Source organism: Ahaetulla prasina, chromosome 2 (genome assembly GCF_028640845.1).
Source record: "Ahaetulla prasina isolate Xishuangbanna chromosome 2, ASM2864084v1, whole genome shotgun sequence".
Lineage (NCBI taxonomy): Eukaryota > Metazoa > Chordata > Lepidosauria > Squamata > Colubridae > Ahaetulla > Ahaetulla prasina.
This window is the reverse complement of record NC_080540.1, coordinates 21,453,221-21,470,101: the sequence shown is the minus strand read 5'-3', so window position 1 is coordinate 21,470,101 and position 16,881 is coordinate 21,453,221. Positions and strand designations below refer to the sequence as shown.

Here is a 16,881-nt window from a genome sequence, read left to right as displayed (position 1 = left end):
CTCACAACTAGGCTGGTCCGTAATTTTCTGAGGGTAATATACCCTAAGGGTAAAATAGGATTATTAATATCAGAGAGATGATAGAGAGAGAACTCCGCCGCCTCCGACAGGACCTGTGTTTAACTCATAGAATCATCTATTGCAATGTCCTTCCTGTTAAAGACTACTTCAGCTTCAATCACAACAATATAAGAGCAAACAATAGATTTAAACTTAATGTTAACCACTTCAATCTTGATTGCAGAAAATATGACTTCTGTAACAGAGTCATTAATACTTGGAACACACTACCTGACTCTGTGATCTCTACTCAAAATCCTCAAAGCTTTAACCAAAACCTGTCTACTATTGACCTCACCCCATTCCTAAGAGGTCTATAAGGGGCATGCATAAGAGCACAAACGTGCCTATCGTTCCTGTCCTATTATTTCCTTTCATTATATCCAATTAATATAATTATTACATACTTATGCTTATATATTATATAGTTATTTTCATGCTTATGCTTATATATACTGTTGTGACAAAATAAATAAAATAAATAAATAAATAAAAATATTGGGCTGGGCATCAGCAGAGTTTTGTGAGGTTAATATTTTCTTTGGGGAAATGAAGAGCAAGCTAATAAATAGCACAATCAAGACAATTGAGTTTCTGAGAAGCGGCTTCCAGAAGATTTGGTTGCCTACCTATTTGTTTTCCAGATATGGATGGTTTCTGGATCTGTGATCCCATGATTCAGTGCTTGCTCATCTAGCAGGTCAAAAAAATATTTCACAGCCAGAGGGATGGGACGATTGGTACTGAGGATCACTTGGAATAAATCATCCACAAATTTCTGTAGCGTGCCCTACAAGCAAATATAGGACAAATCGGACCAAGTTGTGGCAGAGTTCTCTTGCGGGCCAACAAATACAAGAGCAATGAAAACCTTGAAGGAAAGTTTAGGATAAATTTATAGCCAATGGATCTTGTGGATTCTCCCATTATGTGTCAAAGTGGGAAAGGTGATCCCACCATGTAGATCTGATCTAAGGAAAACCGGCTAAGATAATCACAAATTCTGTGAGCTAGAGAATCCTGATAGATCAGGGGTCTTCAAATGTGAAAACTTTAAGACTTGTGGATTTCAACGCCCAAAATTCCTCAGCCAGCCATGCTGGCTAGGGAATTCTGGGCGTTGACATCCACACATCTGCCAAGTTTGGAGACTCCTGGAATAGATCAAGGGAAGAGAAGGGGAAAAAAAGCTGGTCATTTCTTACATGCATTTTTTTTACAAGATCTCTTAAGCCAAATTAACTGTTGCTGTTTGTCTTAATCTCCACTAATGAAGAAATCTTTCTATCACAGAGTTGGAAAGCAAAAAGGTGCATCTACCTTAAATACCTTTTCCTATGGAGCCCCATTAGAATATATTGTGTTAGGCAACTTCTCAGCAATCCTAACATTATTATTACACCTTGTGTCAAAGAATCCCATATGCCTGATGTGTTGAAATGTCTCCTTTTATCTGTCCTTTTATCTGTCTTTCCAATTGAATACTACACCTAAGTGTAGTACATAAATTACCTAAGTATAGTACGTAAAATTATCTGCTACAATGTCTTCTCTGTCAATGACTACTTCAGCTTCAACACAACAATATATGAGCAAATAATAGATACAAACTCAAGGTAAACCACTCCAAACTCAATTGCAGAAAATATGACTTCAGCAACAGAGTGGTCAACGCCTGGAATGCACTACCTGACTCTGTGGTTTCTTCCCCAAACCCCCAAAACTTTAACCTTAGACTGTCTACTGTTGACTTCATCCCATTCCTAAGAGGTCTGTAAGGGACGTGCATAAGCGCACCAACATGCCTACCGTCCCTGTCCTAATGTCCTCTTTTATTCGTAACCATCCCCCGTATTCATAATCATGTTTATACATTTCATTTATTCACAATCATGTTTATACTTTTATCTGTAATCTTATATATGCTTGACAAAATGAATGAATGAATGAATTCCTAGTAAACAGCAGTGTGGATGAGATCGAGTCAAGGAAATTAGACCTGCATTTGTGCATGTTTGTTCAGGAGAAAATATTATTCTTTCAATAGGGCTTCCTCCAAAGATTGCATCCAGGGACATAATGCCTGAAAGAACTGTTGGGAATAAATAGAGCAAAACTAAAGACTGGATCCCTTCTTACCTTCATGGAAAGGAGGCGCGTTAGATAGATCTCTGGAATCGCTTTGGCTCTCTCCCGTTCCCGCAGGCTCCCTCGCCGATGTTTAGGCAGCTCAGGTTCCTCGGTTGATTTCACCAGGTGCCAAAGCTTCACGCCACCCTCATCTGCATCCTCCAGCATTGGAGTTTCTGAAACACAAGCCAACGTAAGACCTCTCTGGATGATTGGCAGTAGATCATCAGTTGGCAGTTGCTCAATTTCTCAATTGAACCTTTCCCAACCCCCATCTTCTTAAATTAACTTGCTACTCCGAACTGGTTTGGTAATTAACTTTCAGTCCATTTTTGTTCCTTTGTCCATTCAGTCCACCCAAGCTGCTTTTCCCCTAATAACCAAATAAGAGTTGGAGCGGTCACTTACTCTCTCCAGGGATGTAATCCTGATTCTCCCTGGGAAGGTGCTTGGTCATACGAGGGACTAGGGCAACAGTGGCTCCATCAGGCACCTGAGCATGGGCAAAAAAATTGGGTTAAAGAGCATTCTGGAGTCAACATCTTGTTGCATTGTTCATCAGCAAAAAATATCTGGAAGTTGGCATTTGAGATTAGACACATAATACCATCTTATCTCCTTGTGTGCTAATGTGATATAACATATAGGATACAATATGGCTTTTAATATAATTAGAGTAGAATCTACCCAGTTCAGCAGTGCCCATAATTTAAAATGCTTGGACAGGCTTTACCTCCAAAATACTTCGGGTCAGGATTCCCTTATGAAGAATATATTTTTAAAACTAGCCTTTTATTTGATCCTGCATTTGTTGATAATGGCAGGTAGTTATTTATTTATGTATATATTCTGCTTTTCCAGTATCGAAGCAGTACTCAGAGTGGCTTTTCACATGCACATACTTTATTGCAATCAATAGGTTAAAAAAACATAAAAACCTAAGAATCAGTATATAATATTTGGCGGCATGTTTTTACCACAGCAGCACAGAATTTAGCCATGGTGTCAGTAATAATAATACAAGAATCATAAAGTTAAAGCTCTATTCAACGATGGCCTAAGCTTTCCTGAATACTGACACAGAAGAGGTAGGAAAAAAAGAATTCAATTTCCCTTTATAAATTTCAGTGTAGCAAAATAGGGTACGACTGATTAATTTCATCTGAACCACAAGAGCAAACTAATTTGGATAAGAGGATTTTAGAGTATCTGAGAGAGATGCTGATGGTAACACAGCACACCATGCTCAGAAAAGGTTTTTCCTCAGCCTGCAGAAGGTGAAAGATATAAACTATATTGCTAGCATCCAAGGTCAGCTTGAAATCCAAGTTCTGCTGTTATATAGCATCCTAGTGACATGCAGTTGGTACTCCATACCACCTGTCCTTTGAATGAATGTGTGTCTGGCCTTTTCATTAAAAAAAAAAAAAGATGGTAAAAGATTCTGCTATCCAGTCGTGTCCAATTGCAAGGAGTGGTGTTTCAGTGGTGGGATTCAGGCAGTTCGGCCCGGTTCGGGCAAACTGGATGTTAATTTTACATCTGGTTCGCCGAACCGGTAGTTGCAAGGACTGGCTGACCCCACCCACCCCACCCCGCCCCTCCCAGGGGTCTCCATGCAGCCCGTTTTGGATGCGAGGTAAGTGCAGGGCCCACACGGAGGCTCTGGAAGCGTGAAAAACAGGCCTCCCGGAAGTACCGGAAGTCCAGAAATGGGCCCATTTCCGGCCTCTGGAGGGCCTTGGGAGCCCAGGGGAGGCCATTTTTGCCTTCCTGGAGGCTCAACAAAAGCACCAGAGTCCAGAAACAGCCTTATTTCCGGCCTCCGGAGAGCCTCAGGAGCCCGAGGAAGGCTGTTTTCGCCCTCCCAGAGGCTCCAGGAAAACCTACGGAACCTGGGGAGGATGAAAAATGGGCCTACTGGGTTCGTTTCCGGCCTATGGAAGGCCTCTGGAGCCTAGGAGAGGCCATTTTTGCCCTCCCGGAGGCACAAGAAAAGCCTCCGGAGCCTGGGGAGGGCAAAAACGCCCTCCCCCTGCCATGGTGCAGGAGGCTCAGTAGGCCATGCCCCCATGGTCACACCAACCCAGCAACCGGGCAGAGAACTGGTTGCTAAAAATTTTCAATCCCACTCCTGTGGTGTTTATCTCTGTTTCCTAGCCAAGGGAGCCAGTGTTATCTGAAGATGCTTCCATGATCATGTGGCTGGCGTGGCTATAATGCCAAAGCTGCATGGAATGCTGTTACCTTCCCACCAAAGTGGTACCTATTTATCTACTTGCATGTACATGCTTTCGAACAGCTAGGTTGCCAGGAGCTAGTACAAGAACGGAAGCTCACCCTGTCATGCAGTGCTTGGGTCTCAAACCTTTTGGTTGACAAGCCCAGTGTTTTAACCACTAGGTCACCGAGCCGCCTACCCCAGGAAAAACAAGAATCTAGCTTGTGAGTCCAGAAGCTGCTACCTTGAACTCTATAGTCTTCCTCCAGCCTGGAGAATAGTCATCTTCCAATAGTTTGAGATACAGTGATAGCAGCATACAAAAAAACGAGTAAGCGCTAGTTTCCAGCAAAAATGTCATAAATCAGTCATGTGACCATGGGATGCTGTAAACATGTGGCTCAGTTGCTGGGCATCCAAAAGTCTGTTGTGTAATTGTCCCGTTTCCTCCCTCTGTATTCCCAAAGCTAGTTAGGCATTTCATCACACCTTCAGACCACAACCCTTAAAAAACTGATTTAAATTTGCCCAAATATTAAAATAACATACACCCCCCATAAAATTACAAAATTTAAAAACCCATCAAATTCTATTAAAATTTAAAGGTAAAAATCAAGCTAGTCCAGCCATATGGAATAAATAGGTTTTAAGTTCGCGGCAAAAGGTAAATCCCTTTTTTGGTTTATTGTAACTTCAAATGATCTAAGTGACCGGTCATAAATTGAGGACGATCTGTAGTTGGCAGAGGGTTGCCTGAAATTACAGGTAGTCCTCAACTTACAACCAAAGTTACAATGGAACTGAAAAAAGTGACTCATGACAATTTTTCACAATTATAACCACTGCAATATCCCCAGGGTCACATGATCAAAATTCAGACACGGCAACTGGCATGTATTTATGACGGTTGCAACATCCCAGGGTTGCGCGATCATCTTTTGTAACCTTATGACAAACAAAGTCAATGGGAATCCAGATCTGTTTAACAACCATTGTTACTAACATGTTAACTGTGTCAAGAAAGGTCATTAAATGGGGCAAAATTCACTTAATCTTTCTTTGCAATGGAAGTTTTAGGATCAATTGTGGTCATAACTCGAAGACTGCATAACAGGGACAGATGTTGTTCCAGCGATAGGCAACTTATTTTTCTTATTTACTCTGTCCTGGAGGACTAGCCGTAAAGGTTGATTGTCTATGGAGATTCTCAATCATCCAGATCGTGGTTGTTCTAACAATGCAACTGGACTTTCTTGTGGGTTTTTTTCCCCCCTTGGAAGTCCATCTGCCTTTTGAAAAGTACTTTTGGAACTATAAAGGCCGATCTTTAAAAACCCTTATGGGAGTAATAAAGGAGTCGGTTAAGAACTTTCCAGATGCAGCAGATGGATTGGGATGAGTTGTGGTCTGAAGGTGTGATGAAATGCCTAACTAGCTTTGGGAATACAGAGGGAGGAAACGGGACAATTACACAACAGACTTTTAAATCCAGGGTAGGGAAGAGGGAGGAGAAGGAGATTCATGAGTAACTCCACCTTAATTTTGCTATAAATTGAGCAGGCAGGTTTTCGAGATTCTGCTATTTTTCCAAAAAATCCAAGTGCTCCTTGTTTTCTTGAGCTTGCCAGCCATGCAGAACTTAACAGAATGTAAGGAGAATCTATTTTGAAAGATGGTGGTGCTTAGGAAGCCAAAACTGTTGTTCCCTGATTATATCTTAATAGGCTGCCTAGGGACTTAATTACTTCTTTTCAGTCCAGCCAGCAACCTTTCTTGATGCACACAGACAGGTTGGAAGATTTTACCATGGACGGGAAGGTGGGGAGGCTGCCAATTACCAGCCAGATAGTCCTTGACTTACGACCATAACGGAGTCCGCCCGTTAACTGTTGTAAGCCATGACGGTCATAAAGTGAGTCACCCACACGAACAAACTGATTTTATGATCTGTTTTGCAGCAATCGTTAAGCGAAAGCTATGGTCAGTAAGCAAACTCGTAGTTCGCATTATGGGCCAGTTTGGTCGTAAATGCCGGTTTTCACCAAAGTGCGATCATGTGATGCTATCAATGGCCTTTGCCAGGGAATTGAAATGCAGTCATGTGACTGGGGGGGAGGGGAGGGAGGAGAAACAGTGATTGGAACTTCGGAACTCACTTGTAAGTCCCTCCGTAGAGGTCCGTTGCAATTTCAACCGGTTGCTAAGCAACTGATTGTAAGTTACCAACTACCAGTATTCACTATCTTTGATCTCACAGGGGTAGAATTATGCTCTTCTTGTTCATCAATCAGAGCATCCCTTATGTTGTGATTTGTTATGTTGTCCCAATCAATGGCTTTGTTTTTATGAATAAAAGCTTTTCAAAAACAGCTATTGTGGCATGAGTTGTAGGCAACCATTGACTGAATATTGAGATCTTATTCTGATGCTGATCAATGCTAATTATCAAAGCAAGTCCCAGTCACTACACTGAAGATGCCTTCATCAGAAAGTGATTGAATGTGTATACCATGTTTTCCCAAAAATAAGACCGGGTCTTATATTATTTTTTGGACCAAAACAACCATTAGGTCTTATTTTCAGGGGATGTCTTCTTTTTGTAGCAGGCTGGCCACTCCTTCCCACCATATGCTTGCCTATGGCCGCAACAGCTTACAGGGCTTCCTAGATGCACTTTTTGCCTGAGCGGAGAAATGACAGAGACTTGGGTGCTATGGGCCACTTGGAAACAGAGCGATTTGCTCTATAGGCTCCAAAGGCAATATGCTCCAAACACATTTTGCCCGGATGGAGAAAAGACAAGAGACTGGAAGCTTTGTTTCTTTGTAAGCAGGGCACTTTGAAACTGAGCAATTACCTCTGTTTGAAAGCGCCCCATTTGCAAGCAGACAAAGCTTCAAGTCTCCTTCTGGGTGAAAAGTGTGTGGTGGAGCCAGAGGCAAGGAGGGAGTGGGGGAGGCAGGACATCGTAACGTACCACCCACTCCATCTCACTGTCTCTCGGCTTGCCCGGAGCAGGTGCCCGGGCAGGGCATCGGGATTGCCTGCCTCCCATCATGCCTCTGCCTCTGCCGGTGCCGCCACGTAAGCCTCCCATGAGCCAGACAGCCATGCAGTACGCCCGAATTGCCTGTCTCTTCCCCGCCTCTGCCTCCGCGCTTGGACTTCTCTGTGCTGTGCCAAGGGGCCAGCGGGCTGCAGCCGGATACCGTCGGCCCCCATGTGCTCGCCGTCTCTTGTGCTGGCCACGTCCATCCCCAGGGCTTATTTTTGGTGTAGGGCTTATATTAGGTCCACCCCTCCCCAAAAAAAACAGGCTAGGGCTTATTTTCGGGATGTGTGTGTCTTATTTTCGGGGAAACACGGTAGAAGAAGGAGATGTGCGTTCCTGGGCTATAATAGCTTTAGGTCTGACACTGACACTGTAGGTGTGTTATAAATGCTGCAGTCGCATTTATTTCCTGGTGGCCTTAAGACTTTCAATTTCCTGTCATTTAGCAGACTTTCCAGTTGCCTGCTGTGCAACAGGGCATTGTAATTTTTTTTTGTGTGCCATCTGTCCTTTCATGTGTTTGTGACTCAAGAAGGGCTTGTCATATCTTCTTTTCCCAATATTAATAATAATAATAACAGAGTTGGAAGGGACTTTGAAGGTCTTCTAGTCCAACCCACTGCCCAGGCAGAAACCCTACACCACTTCAGACAAATGGTTATCCAACATTTTCTTAAAAATTTCCAGCATTGGAGCATTCACATGATGCATAAGGCCTCATGTTGAGGTGAAGGAATGGGCTATCCCAGTGGTAGTCCACCTGGTCCCTACTGCCCACTAGTGGGCGTTCCACTTTCATGGTGGATGGTAGGGATACTGATACTGATACTGATACTGAAGCACTTTCCTTTTTTTTAATTTAATTGACTTTTTAAAAAATTTTCATAGCATTATTTAAAAACATTTTCATTAGGTTTTCATAAAATTCCCCGTGACAATTTAAATTTCTGAAAATATATTATTTGTATCGCCCGTGCATAAGTTTAGTTCACGTTATGTAAATGAAACTAAATGGCGCTATAGTACGACCGCAAACAAAAGAGCCTTGTCCCAGAATAGCTCACGCATCTCCCCCACCACCACCCAGCTGTAACAGACAAGCAGAGCTGGTAGCCGGCGCTCCCTCCCAAACCCAATCCATGATGCGCGAGAGGCATGCGCAGACTACGATACATGGCGCGTTACTGTGGAACCGGTGGGTGGTAGGTATAAAAAGGTTGACTACCCTTGGGCTATCCAGAATACCAAGTTTTCCTCCGGTTATGTGGAGCTCCTTAAAAGAATTGCTATTCCAGTGTTGCCCCTCCTCCTTTTTGAAGTGGCTAGCATTATTCAGAAACAAAACAAGGAAAGAAAAGATGAGGGCAGGCTGAAATCAGACAGATATATCCTCAGGTGCTGATGCCCAGTGGCTATATCTCAGAGGGATGGATCAGTTTAACGCAAGAACAATTTTTTCACAAGAAGCCGTCTTCCTTTTAAACAAAATGATCAAATAGCAGGTTAGGGACAAGATCTCAGTCCGATCACCTCAAAAGCTTGTTGTAGCCAGGGGAAATCATATTTGGGATCAATGGAGATGTGGTTTAATGGTAAGGTGATTATAAGTACAGGTAAACCTTGCCTTATGATTGCAAATTGGACCAGAATGTCTGTTGTTAAGCAAGATGGTTGTTTTGAATCACGCCCAATTTTGGAAGCTTTTTTTCTCCAAAGTTGTTAAGTGAATCACTGTAAAGTAAATCATGTGGTTGTTCAGTGAATCAGGCCTTCTGCAATGATTTGCCGGAAGCTATCTGGGAAAGCTGCAAATGGCAATTATTTATATAAATAATAAAGACGGGAAATAAAGAAAACAATTTTGGGAAAATTTAAAAATCACATGACCCCCACAATGTTGCAACTCCTGAAAATACATATTACTTGCTAAGTGCCCAAATTTTGGTCACATGACTATGGGGGCACTGTGATGGTTGTTAAGTATGAGGACCAGTCACTTTTTTCAGCAGTGCTGTAACTCTGATCAGTCAGTAAATGGAGGACTAACAAAAGGTAAAGGTTTCCCTTGTCCAGTCGTGTCTGACTTTACAAGGCAGTGCTCATGTCTGTTTCCTAGCCAGTATCTGAAGATGTTTCCGTGGTCATGTGGTTGGCATGATTATATATGCCAAGGCACACAGAATACCTTCTACCCCAAAATGGTACCTATTTATCTTCTTGCATGTGCATGCTTTCAAACTGCTAAGTGGGCCAGTAATGGGAGCCCATCCCATCATGTGGCATTTGGGTCTCAAACTGCCAAATTTCCAGTCAACAAACCCAGTGTCTTAACTGCTAACCTTTTGGAAGGTTCCAGGACCAGAAGGACCCACAAAGATGCTTGCTTACTGAGAAAAGGCCAAAAGGTTGTCCTATCCAGTGGTGGGATCCTCCCGGTTTAACAACCGGTTTGGTGATCGCATGCTTTGCGCGCAGTTTGAAGAAATCTTCACTTCTGCATTTCTTTGGAGGAGAAACACAGCTGAGGCGCAGCAATCTGTTCTGCCGCGCGAATCAGTTGAGAAGATAAAGGTAGGAAAATAACGCAGGCAGGCGGGTGGGCCCATCTGATTGTCGGGACAAATTGGTTCGTTCTCAGCTGATTGTCGGAGCTACCTGTTCACCCGAACCAGTCTGAACCGGTAGAATCTCACCCCGGTCTTATCCTGAGTTAAGCTAACCACTGCAGAGAGAACCATAAAAATAGGAGAACTTCCCTCACCTTATAGTGTTGCAGTGTATTGAGCCTCTTCCAGCTGCCCTGGATGATTGAAGTCACGTCTTCATCAGAGAGGATAAGATGCCCAGCCAGGCCAGACCGCCATTCTGTTGTCATCACATAGAAGAAAATACAAAAAAGGCAACTTGTTTGGGAGCAGCACTCCCAAGCAAAATTCCATATTTGTTCTTCCAGCATGCTGTTGGCTGTTGCAGTTAGTCAAGGGATCCTCCCCACATCCTATTAGCTAATTTGGTTCATCTGGATTGCCTCGGAAACGGATGGGAATACTTTTTTTGCAATTGCCTAGCAATCTGGACAAAGCTGACGAGGAAGGCTGACAAGAGGCCTTCCACTTTAGGGGATCTTGGGGTGGCCTTCCACTTTGAGGGGGGGGTGTCTTACTCAAGATGGCCCTTCCAGCATCTTTGACTTACCCAAGTCAAGCGAGTCCGGGTCAGGTCGATGGCAGTAAGGTGTCCCTTTGTAGAGCTGGTCCAGGATCTTCTCTTTCACTTGGGTGATCGTGTCACAATCCAGTCCCTTCACCAACACTCCCTGGCTGCCCTCCGTTCCTCCCCCGGTGTTCCCAGCTTGCGATAGTGCCGTTAATGTCTGCAAAAACAAGAAATGAAGGCTAATTGATCCAGTGTATTCCCCTTCTTCTTAGCTCCTGGCAATCACAGAAGTCCTGGTGGCCCCTTCTATGGTAATAACAGTAACAGAGTTTGGAGGGACCTTGGAGGTCATCTAGCCCAACCCCTTGCTCACACAGATCTATACTAGGGATTTGAACCGCCGAACTGCCGACCTTTCTGATTGACAAGCTCAGTGTCTTAGCCACTGAGCCACCTAGCCAGTCTTGGATCAGAATTGGATTCATTAATTAATGGGAGGTGCATGTGGCTTCTCTTTTATCCTCATAGTCACTGATTTGGCTCATGGCTTATGCAACCCTCCTCCCCCGTGTGACCCAACTGGTATGTGCCAGCCATGCAAGACTGGAAAGATTTGATCAGCCATCAGGGAGCCAGTGAAAAGGAGGGAGGCTTCCCTCCCCACTCCCTGTCATGGTTATGATTTGGCCAGAATGAAAATCGCAAGAGAAAATATCCACAGTGGTGCAAGCAGGATAGATGACATTGCAGATGAGTTTGGGGGGGGTGGGGGTGGAGAGGGGCTCATAAGCTTTCCCTCACGGATGCTGCTTTTGGGAGGCTCTTCTCTCAGCTGGCAGCAGAAACTGGATGCTTAAAGAAGCTCTGCTTTTGGGTGGGGCCTTGCAGGATTTCACCTCAGTGAGAAGAAAGGAAAAGAGTTAGTTGACAGGAAGCTGTTAAATATTGACAGACTGGTCTGTCAGCGTATTCAGTGCTCTGAGGAATGGGATACTTGATCCAGGTTTTTGCCTCACCCCACCTCACCCAGCCTCAGTTAAAAGTGCTGCGTGAACAGAGCAATTCTGTGAGATAGATCAGAAAGGGAGATACCGATTGCCTCAAAGTTAGTAAGTGTTATGGATTCGTGGGGAACGGAATTTTGTCAATCTGGATCCAAAGCAATATACAGGTGGGCCTCCATTTATGAACAAAACTGAGCCCCAAATTTCTGTTGCTAAGCAAGACAGCTGTTAAATGACTTTTGCTCCATTTTATGACCTTTCTTGCCACAGTTGTTATGTAAATCGCTGCAGTTGTTAAGTTAGTAACATACCGTATTTTTCGGAGTATAAAATGCACCTTTTCCCCCCCCAAAAAGAGGGTGAAAATCTGGGTTTGCCCTATACACCGAATGTGCACCTTATTAAAGTAGTCAAGTATTATTTAAGCCGGGGGGGAAAAAGTGAAAAACGATGTGCATGCTTTAATACAGTCTTCTCCAGCCGAGGGGTGTTATGGCTTCAACCCTCAGGATTTGCACAGCATATCCAATCATCATACTTACTGTACTTGTGACATGACATCATTATGCAATCAGGCCATTTGTGCAATGCTGTCACTGCACATCCAATGTGGGAAATAAAATCTAACATCCTGCGGAGAGCAACAGGTTGGAGTCGAGCGGGCAAGAATAGTTGCACCATTTCCTACCCCTTTATTATGTTTGCTTAGCCAGGGTGAAGGCTGGCTTGGTCCACAAAACTTGAAAAAGACAACTTGCTAAGAATGGGAAGATTATCGGGAACAGGATGGAGGTTGGAATGAAGCCTCCTGGATTCTGAAGATGGCTAGAAGCATGCAGCTGATTGCATGGTCCAAGACTGGTTTTAGCTGTGCTTCTTCCTGACAGGTGCATCGTTAGCCCTTACCAGTGTACGGTATTCCAGGTCTTCTCGGAGAAGTCGGTTGTCGTTCAAGGTGTACTTTGCTTTCCCGGTCACCCAGTCTACAGGCCCCTTGTCTACTTGGTGCTTGATACCCCGGAAGAGCATATAGAGGGGCTCCCCGACAGAGTCCTAATGGAAAAATAGAGAAATCCTCATCATTTAGAATCTCCACCTTGCATTTCCAACCTTTTAGTTGTATATAAGAAATAGATCAGTGGATGGCTGAAGTCTGTTTTGGCCAGGTTCAGTGCCAAATTTTAACTTTCATCTGGCAAATAAATCCACCCTGTTGTGCAACATTAGTACCATGCAAATATATTATAAGTTGATGGATCACAGGAAAGGCATCACCTGGGTCTCAAAACCCTGAAAGATTCAGAAGGACATTCAACATGCAATTCATAAGATAAGCAGATCTGTTTTAGTCAGCAGCTGGACGGCTTGCAGCAGCATTAAAAATGTTCAACCTAAGCCGGGGGGGTCCAAACTTGGCAACTTTTAAGACTTTAAGAAGTTGCCAAGTTTGGACACCCCTGACCTAAGCATTAGTGTGCCAAAAACAGGCACGGTATAGATTCCTATTTCACAGGTCTGACTGTTCCCAGTATGTCATCATGTCACTAGTTACAAAAAAAGAAAAGAAAGAAAAACAACCTTGGCTAGAATGTCTTGTTCCTGATCCAGAGCCAACTCAGATCCTTATTCATCTGCTTTAGCAATATTTAATGCACCAGAGGACACTCGCGGATGTCTCACTAAGCCTTCTGTACCTCCTCCATCAAGATCCTAACAGCTGAGAATGAAGGGGTCCTTGGCACTAGAGCAGAGGTTTATGCGGCTACCTGGCTGAGAGGTACATGATATATACGTTGACCTTCTACGTAGCATGGAATTGATGGATGTCTCACCCTGACAAATGCGTAGAGGCAGATGGACATCCAGTTGGTCAGCAGCTTCTCAACCACAGTTTCTGTCCTGAAAGAGAAGATGAAGTTGTTTCAACCTTGACCCCACTGCAGGGGTGAAATGCTCCCGGTTCGGTTCGGCCGATCCTGTAGTGATGGTGGCAGGTGGTTTGGAGAACCGGTAACAAAAATCCCTGGCCCCTCCTGCCCGTGCCCACCGAATTGCCTGTTTCCCTGCTTGCTACTTCTTTTAAAAAATGCTTTTAAAAGGTTAAAAAAAAAAGAGGCTCTGACAATCATAGCTGAACCGTGCGATCTTCAGAGCCTTCTTTTACTTTTAAAAGCGTTTAAAAGTCAGCTGAATAGGTTGTAAAAAAAATGCTTTTTTAAAAAAAAGATTGCCCGCCACAGCTGATAACCCCCCTCCGCGTGCTGTTCTGCTTACCCCATGCCTCCTTTTGGCGTGCACTGTGCGCGCGTGCACCTCGCATTTGGGGCATGGTGCGCACTACACACGTGCAGTGCGCATGTGCATCCAATGAACCGGTAGTAAACCGGTTCAGATTTTACCACTGCCCCACTGTATATGGTAACAATCCTCCCAATTGGTTTAAAAGAATCCAAAACGAAGGGTATTAAAAACTACAACCTAACACTGAGAAGGGAGGCAAATTCAGTTCTCTTAAAAAAAACAAAAAACTCTTGAAAATTGTGCAGAGAATACCTGCCTAAATCTGTTGTGAGATGTGGACACTGTCAGCTTCTTATGGAAGGGATTCTACTGGAAGTCCCCCACTGGAAAGACCTTTACTCCATTCCCATATCAAAAAGTGATATGCTATTGTTTCTTGGTGGGCCATTGTGATAGCTGGCAAATACTGGGAGCAGTGGTGGGTTTCAAATTTTTTTACTACCAGTTCTGTGGGCATAGCTTGGTGGATGTGGCAGGGGAAGGATACTGTAAAATCTCCATTCCCACTCCACTCCAGGGGAAGGATACCGTAATATCTCCATTCCCTCCACACTCCAGGGGAAGGTTACTGCAAAATCTCCATTTCCTCCCGATCAGCTGGGACTTGAGAGGCAGAGAATAGATGGGGCGGGGCCACTCAGAATTTTTATTACTGGTTCTCTGAACTACCCAAAATTTTTGCTACTGGTTCTCCAGAACTGGTCAGAACCTGCGGAAACCCACCTCTGACTGGGAGTGGAGTCCCTGCCTTCTTGGCCACAACTAAGCTTTTTTAGCTTGTCTCTGTTGGAAACTGAACACTGGACTAAATATTATTGTTCTGGTTTAGTTCTGATGGTTTTTGGTACAGTAAGTATTCAGACCAGGTTTATTCATATGAGCTAGCAATCAAGAGAATGTCATTCAATTTGAGAAAGAAGAGCAAAGGCCTCTTGGATCCCATGTCCTGTTTCACAAAGTTATACTAGAATAGTGGTCACCAACTGGTGGTCCATGGACCACCGGTGGTCCGCAAGAAAATTTTGGTGGTCCGCAGAAAAATTATTTGCATTTTTTATATTGCATTAAATCAGGGGTCCTCAAACTATGCCTCCTGGACTGGATACATGCAATGAACACTTTTGTTGCTGCAGAGAGTCTCCCCCTTCAGGGTCTTCTTGTGCAGGTCGGTGGGGGGAGAAATTCCGATTTGGGGTCTGCTTCTGGTGTGGGGCTTTGGGCGAAGGCTGGAGGGAAGTGCCGCTGGTGGCAAGGAGCCGGAGGGCCTTGTTCCAGTGGGACTGCATTATGGCTTGGAACTGACTGACCATCTCAGCCCGCTGAGCTTCCAGGCATTGCTACCTGGCCTTGCACTCCCGTAGGTCTTCCCTCTCCTTGGAAAGCCTATGCTCATAGTCCTCAGTGAGGTGCTTCTGCTGAGCCTCCTTCTTGGTCAGATCCAATTTGAACTGAGCCAGCTGTTTTGCCAACTCCTTCTCATGGTGGCTGCTTAGCTCCAACAACTGCTTCCTGTTGGGGTCCTAAGGAGCCTGGGTGGGCAGGCGAGAAATGGCTGGGAGGGGAGGGGCGAGTAAAGGCTGGCGAGGCAACCCTCAACGTGAGTGACATCTAGTTGGCCACGCCCACCCAGCCACACCCACCCAGCCGGTCTTTAGGCAGATCATATTTGTGGTCCACGGGATTTAAAATTATGAATTTAGTGGTCCCTGAGATCTGAAAGGTTGGTGACTCCTGTACTAGAATGCCTACAAAAAAAATATCTGCATATCAGGAACAAGGACAATAAAACTTCCCCATTGTATCGTCCCCCAACTATGTAGCATTCCCCAGCTATCATGAGCAGTAGCCCCGATGCATGGACCCTTCCTCAATTTGTCTATCTCCCCCGGGCTTTTCTTCTGGTCTTGACCCTCACCTTCTCAGCATCAGCTTTGGGTTCTTGGCCACGTATTGCTCTACCAGGTCATTCAAGAGAGTCTTGAGGATATCTGTGAAGTATTCAAGTTTCCCATGCAAGGCAACTGTGAGAAGTGATGCGACATAAGCCCGATCCCTCGGAGAAAAGGTGCGCTGGATTTCCAAGGTGTGAATAAACTAGACAAAAGGGAGATGATCTAAGATGGCATTGCAGTTAGGCAATTATTTCAGGCGGGGGGGGAGGAGGGAGGAGGGGAGGCAGAATAGGCATTTTAATTAATTGGTAGTGCATAAAAAGTTAAGACAAGGAAAAAAAAAACCCTCAAGCAAGTAAAGCATAAAATTCCATGTCTTATTATATGCAAATGAAAGAACATGTGCAATTTGAGCAAGATTGCATTTTCTAAAAAGACATCACGGTGTAATTTCTCTCCAACCTCCCATCTCTTTTTCTGCTCCTCCACTCAAAGAATCTATTCATTTTTGTTCTTTTGCATCCTGCTTTTACCATTTTTACAGATAACCTATTACAGGTAGTCCTCAGCTTACAACCATAAAGCAGGTTGATCACACGACTCTAACCCGATTTTATGAACTATGACATAAAATGTCATCAAGTGAGCAACCATGGTTGTTTAGCAAATCAGTGGTTTTCCAAAAACCAGAAATAAATACGGTGGAAAACATGGTTACATGACCGTAGGATGTTGCAGATGACCATAAATAGGTTCCAGTTCTCAAACAAGTATAGTCATGTGACTGTGTAGATGGGGTCAACTGCTGGAACTTAGAATCTTGGTCATAAGTGCTGAGGTGCCATAGAGCCAAGGTGGCGCAGTGGTTAGAGTGCAGTACTGCAGGCTACTTTAGCTGACTGCTAGCTGCAGTTCGGCAGTTCAAATCTCACCGGCTCAAGGTTGACTCATCCTTCCATTGTTCTGAGGTGGGTAAAATGAGGACCCAGATTAGATTGTTGGGGGCAATATGCTGACTCTGTAAACCGCTTAGAGAGGGCTGTAAAAGCACTACGAAGTGGTATA

At 44.2% G+C, this 16,881-nt stretch overlaps 1 protein-coding gene across 1 annotated transcript in view; it reads right to left on the bottom strand.

The window, feature by feature from the left end:
* Window positions 1-16,881, bottom strand: part of PLXNB1 (plexin B1) — a 175,224-nt gene that overhangs the window by 9,200 nt on the left and 149,143 nt on the right. The window contains exons 25-32 of the mRNA XM_058165649.1: window positions 15,840-16,018; window positions 13,456-13,522; window positions 12,530-12,676; window positions 10,659-10,836; window positions 10,225-10,328; window positions 2,599-2,683; window positions 2,200-2,366; window positions 690-850 (exon numbers count right to left, since the gene is read on the bottom strand). Coding sequence (XP_058021632.1) covers window positions 690-850; window positions 2,200-2,366; window positions 2,599-2,683; window positions 10,225-10,328; window positions 10,659-10,836; window positions 12,530-12,676; window positions 13,456-13,522; window positions 15,840-16,018 — 1,088 coding nt within the window. The remainder of the gene's footprint in view (window positions 1-689; window positions 851-2,199; window positions 2,367-2,598; window positions 2,684-10,224; window positions 10,329-10,658; window positions 10,837-12,529; window positions 12,677-13,455; window positions 13,523-15,839; window positions 16,019-16,881) is intronic.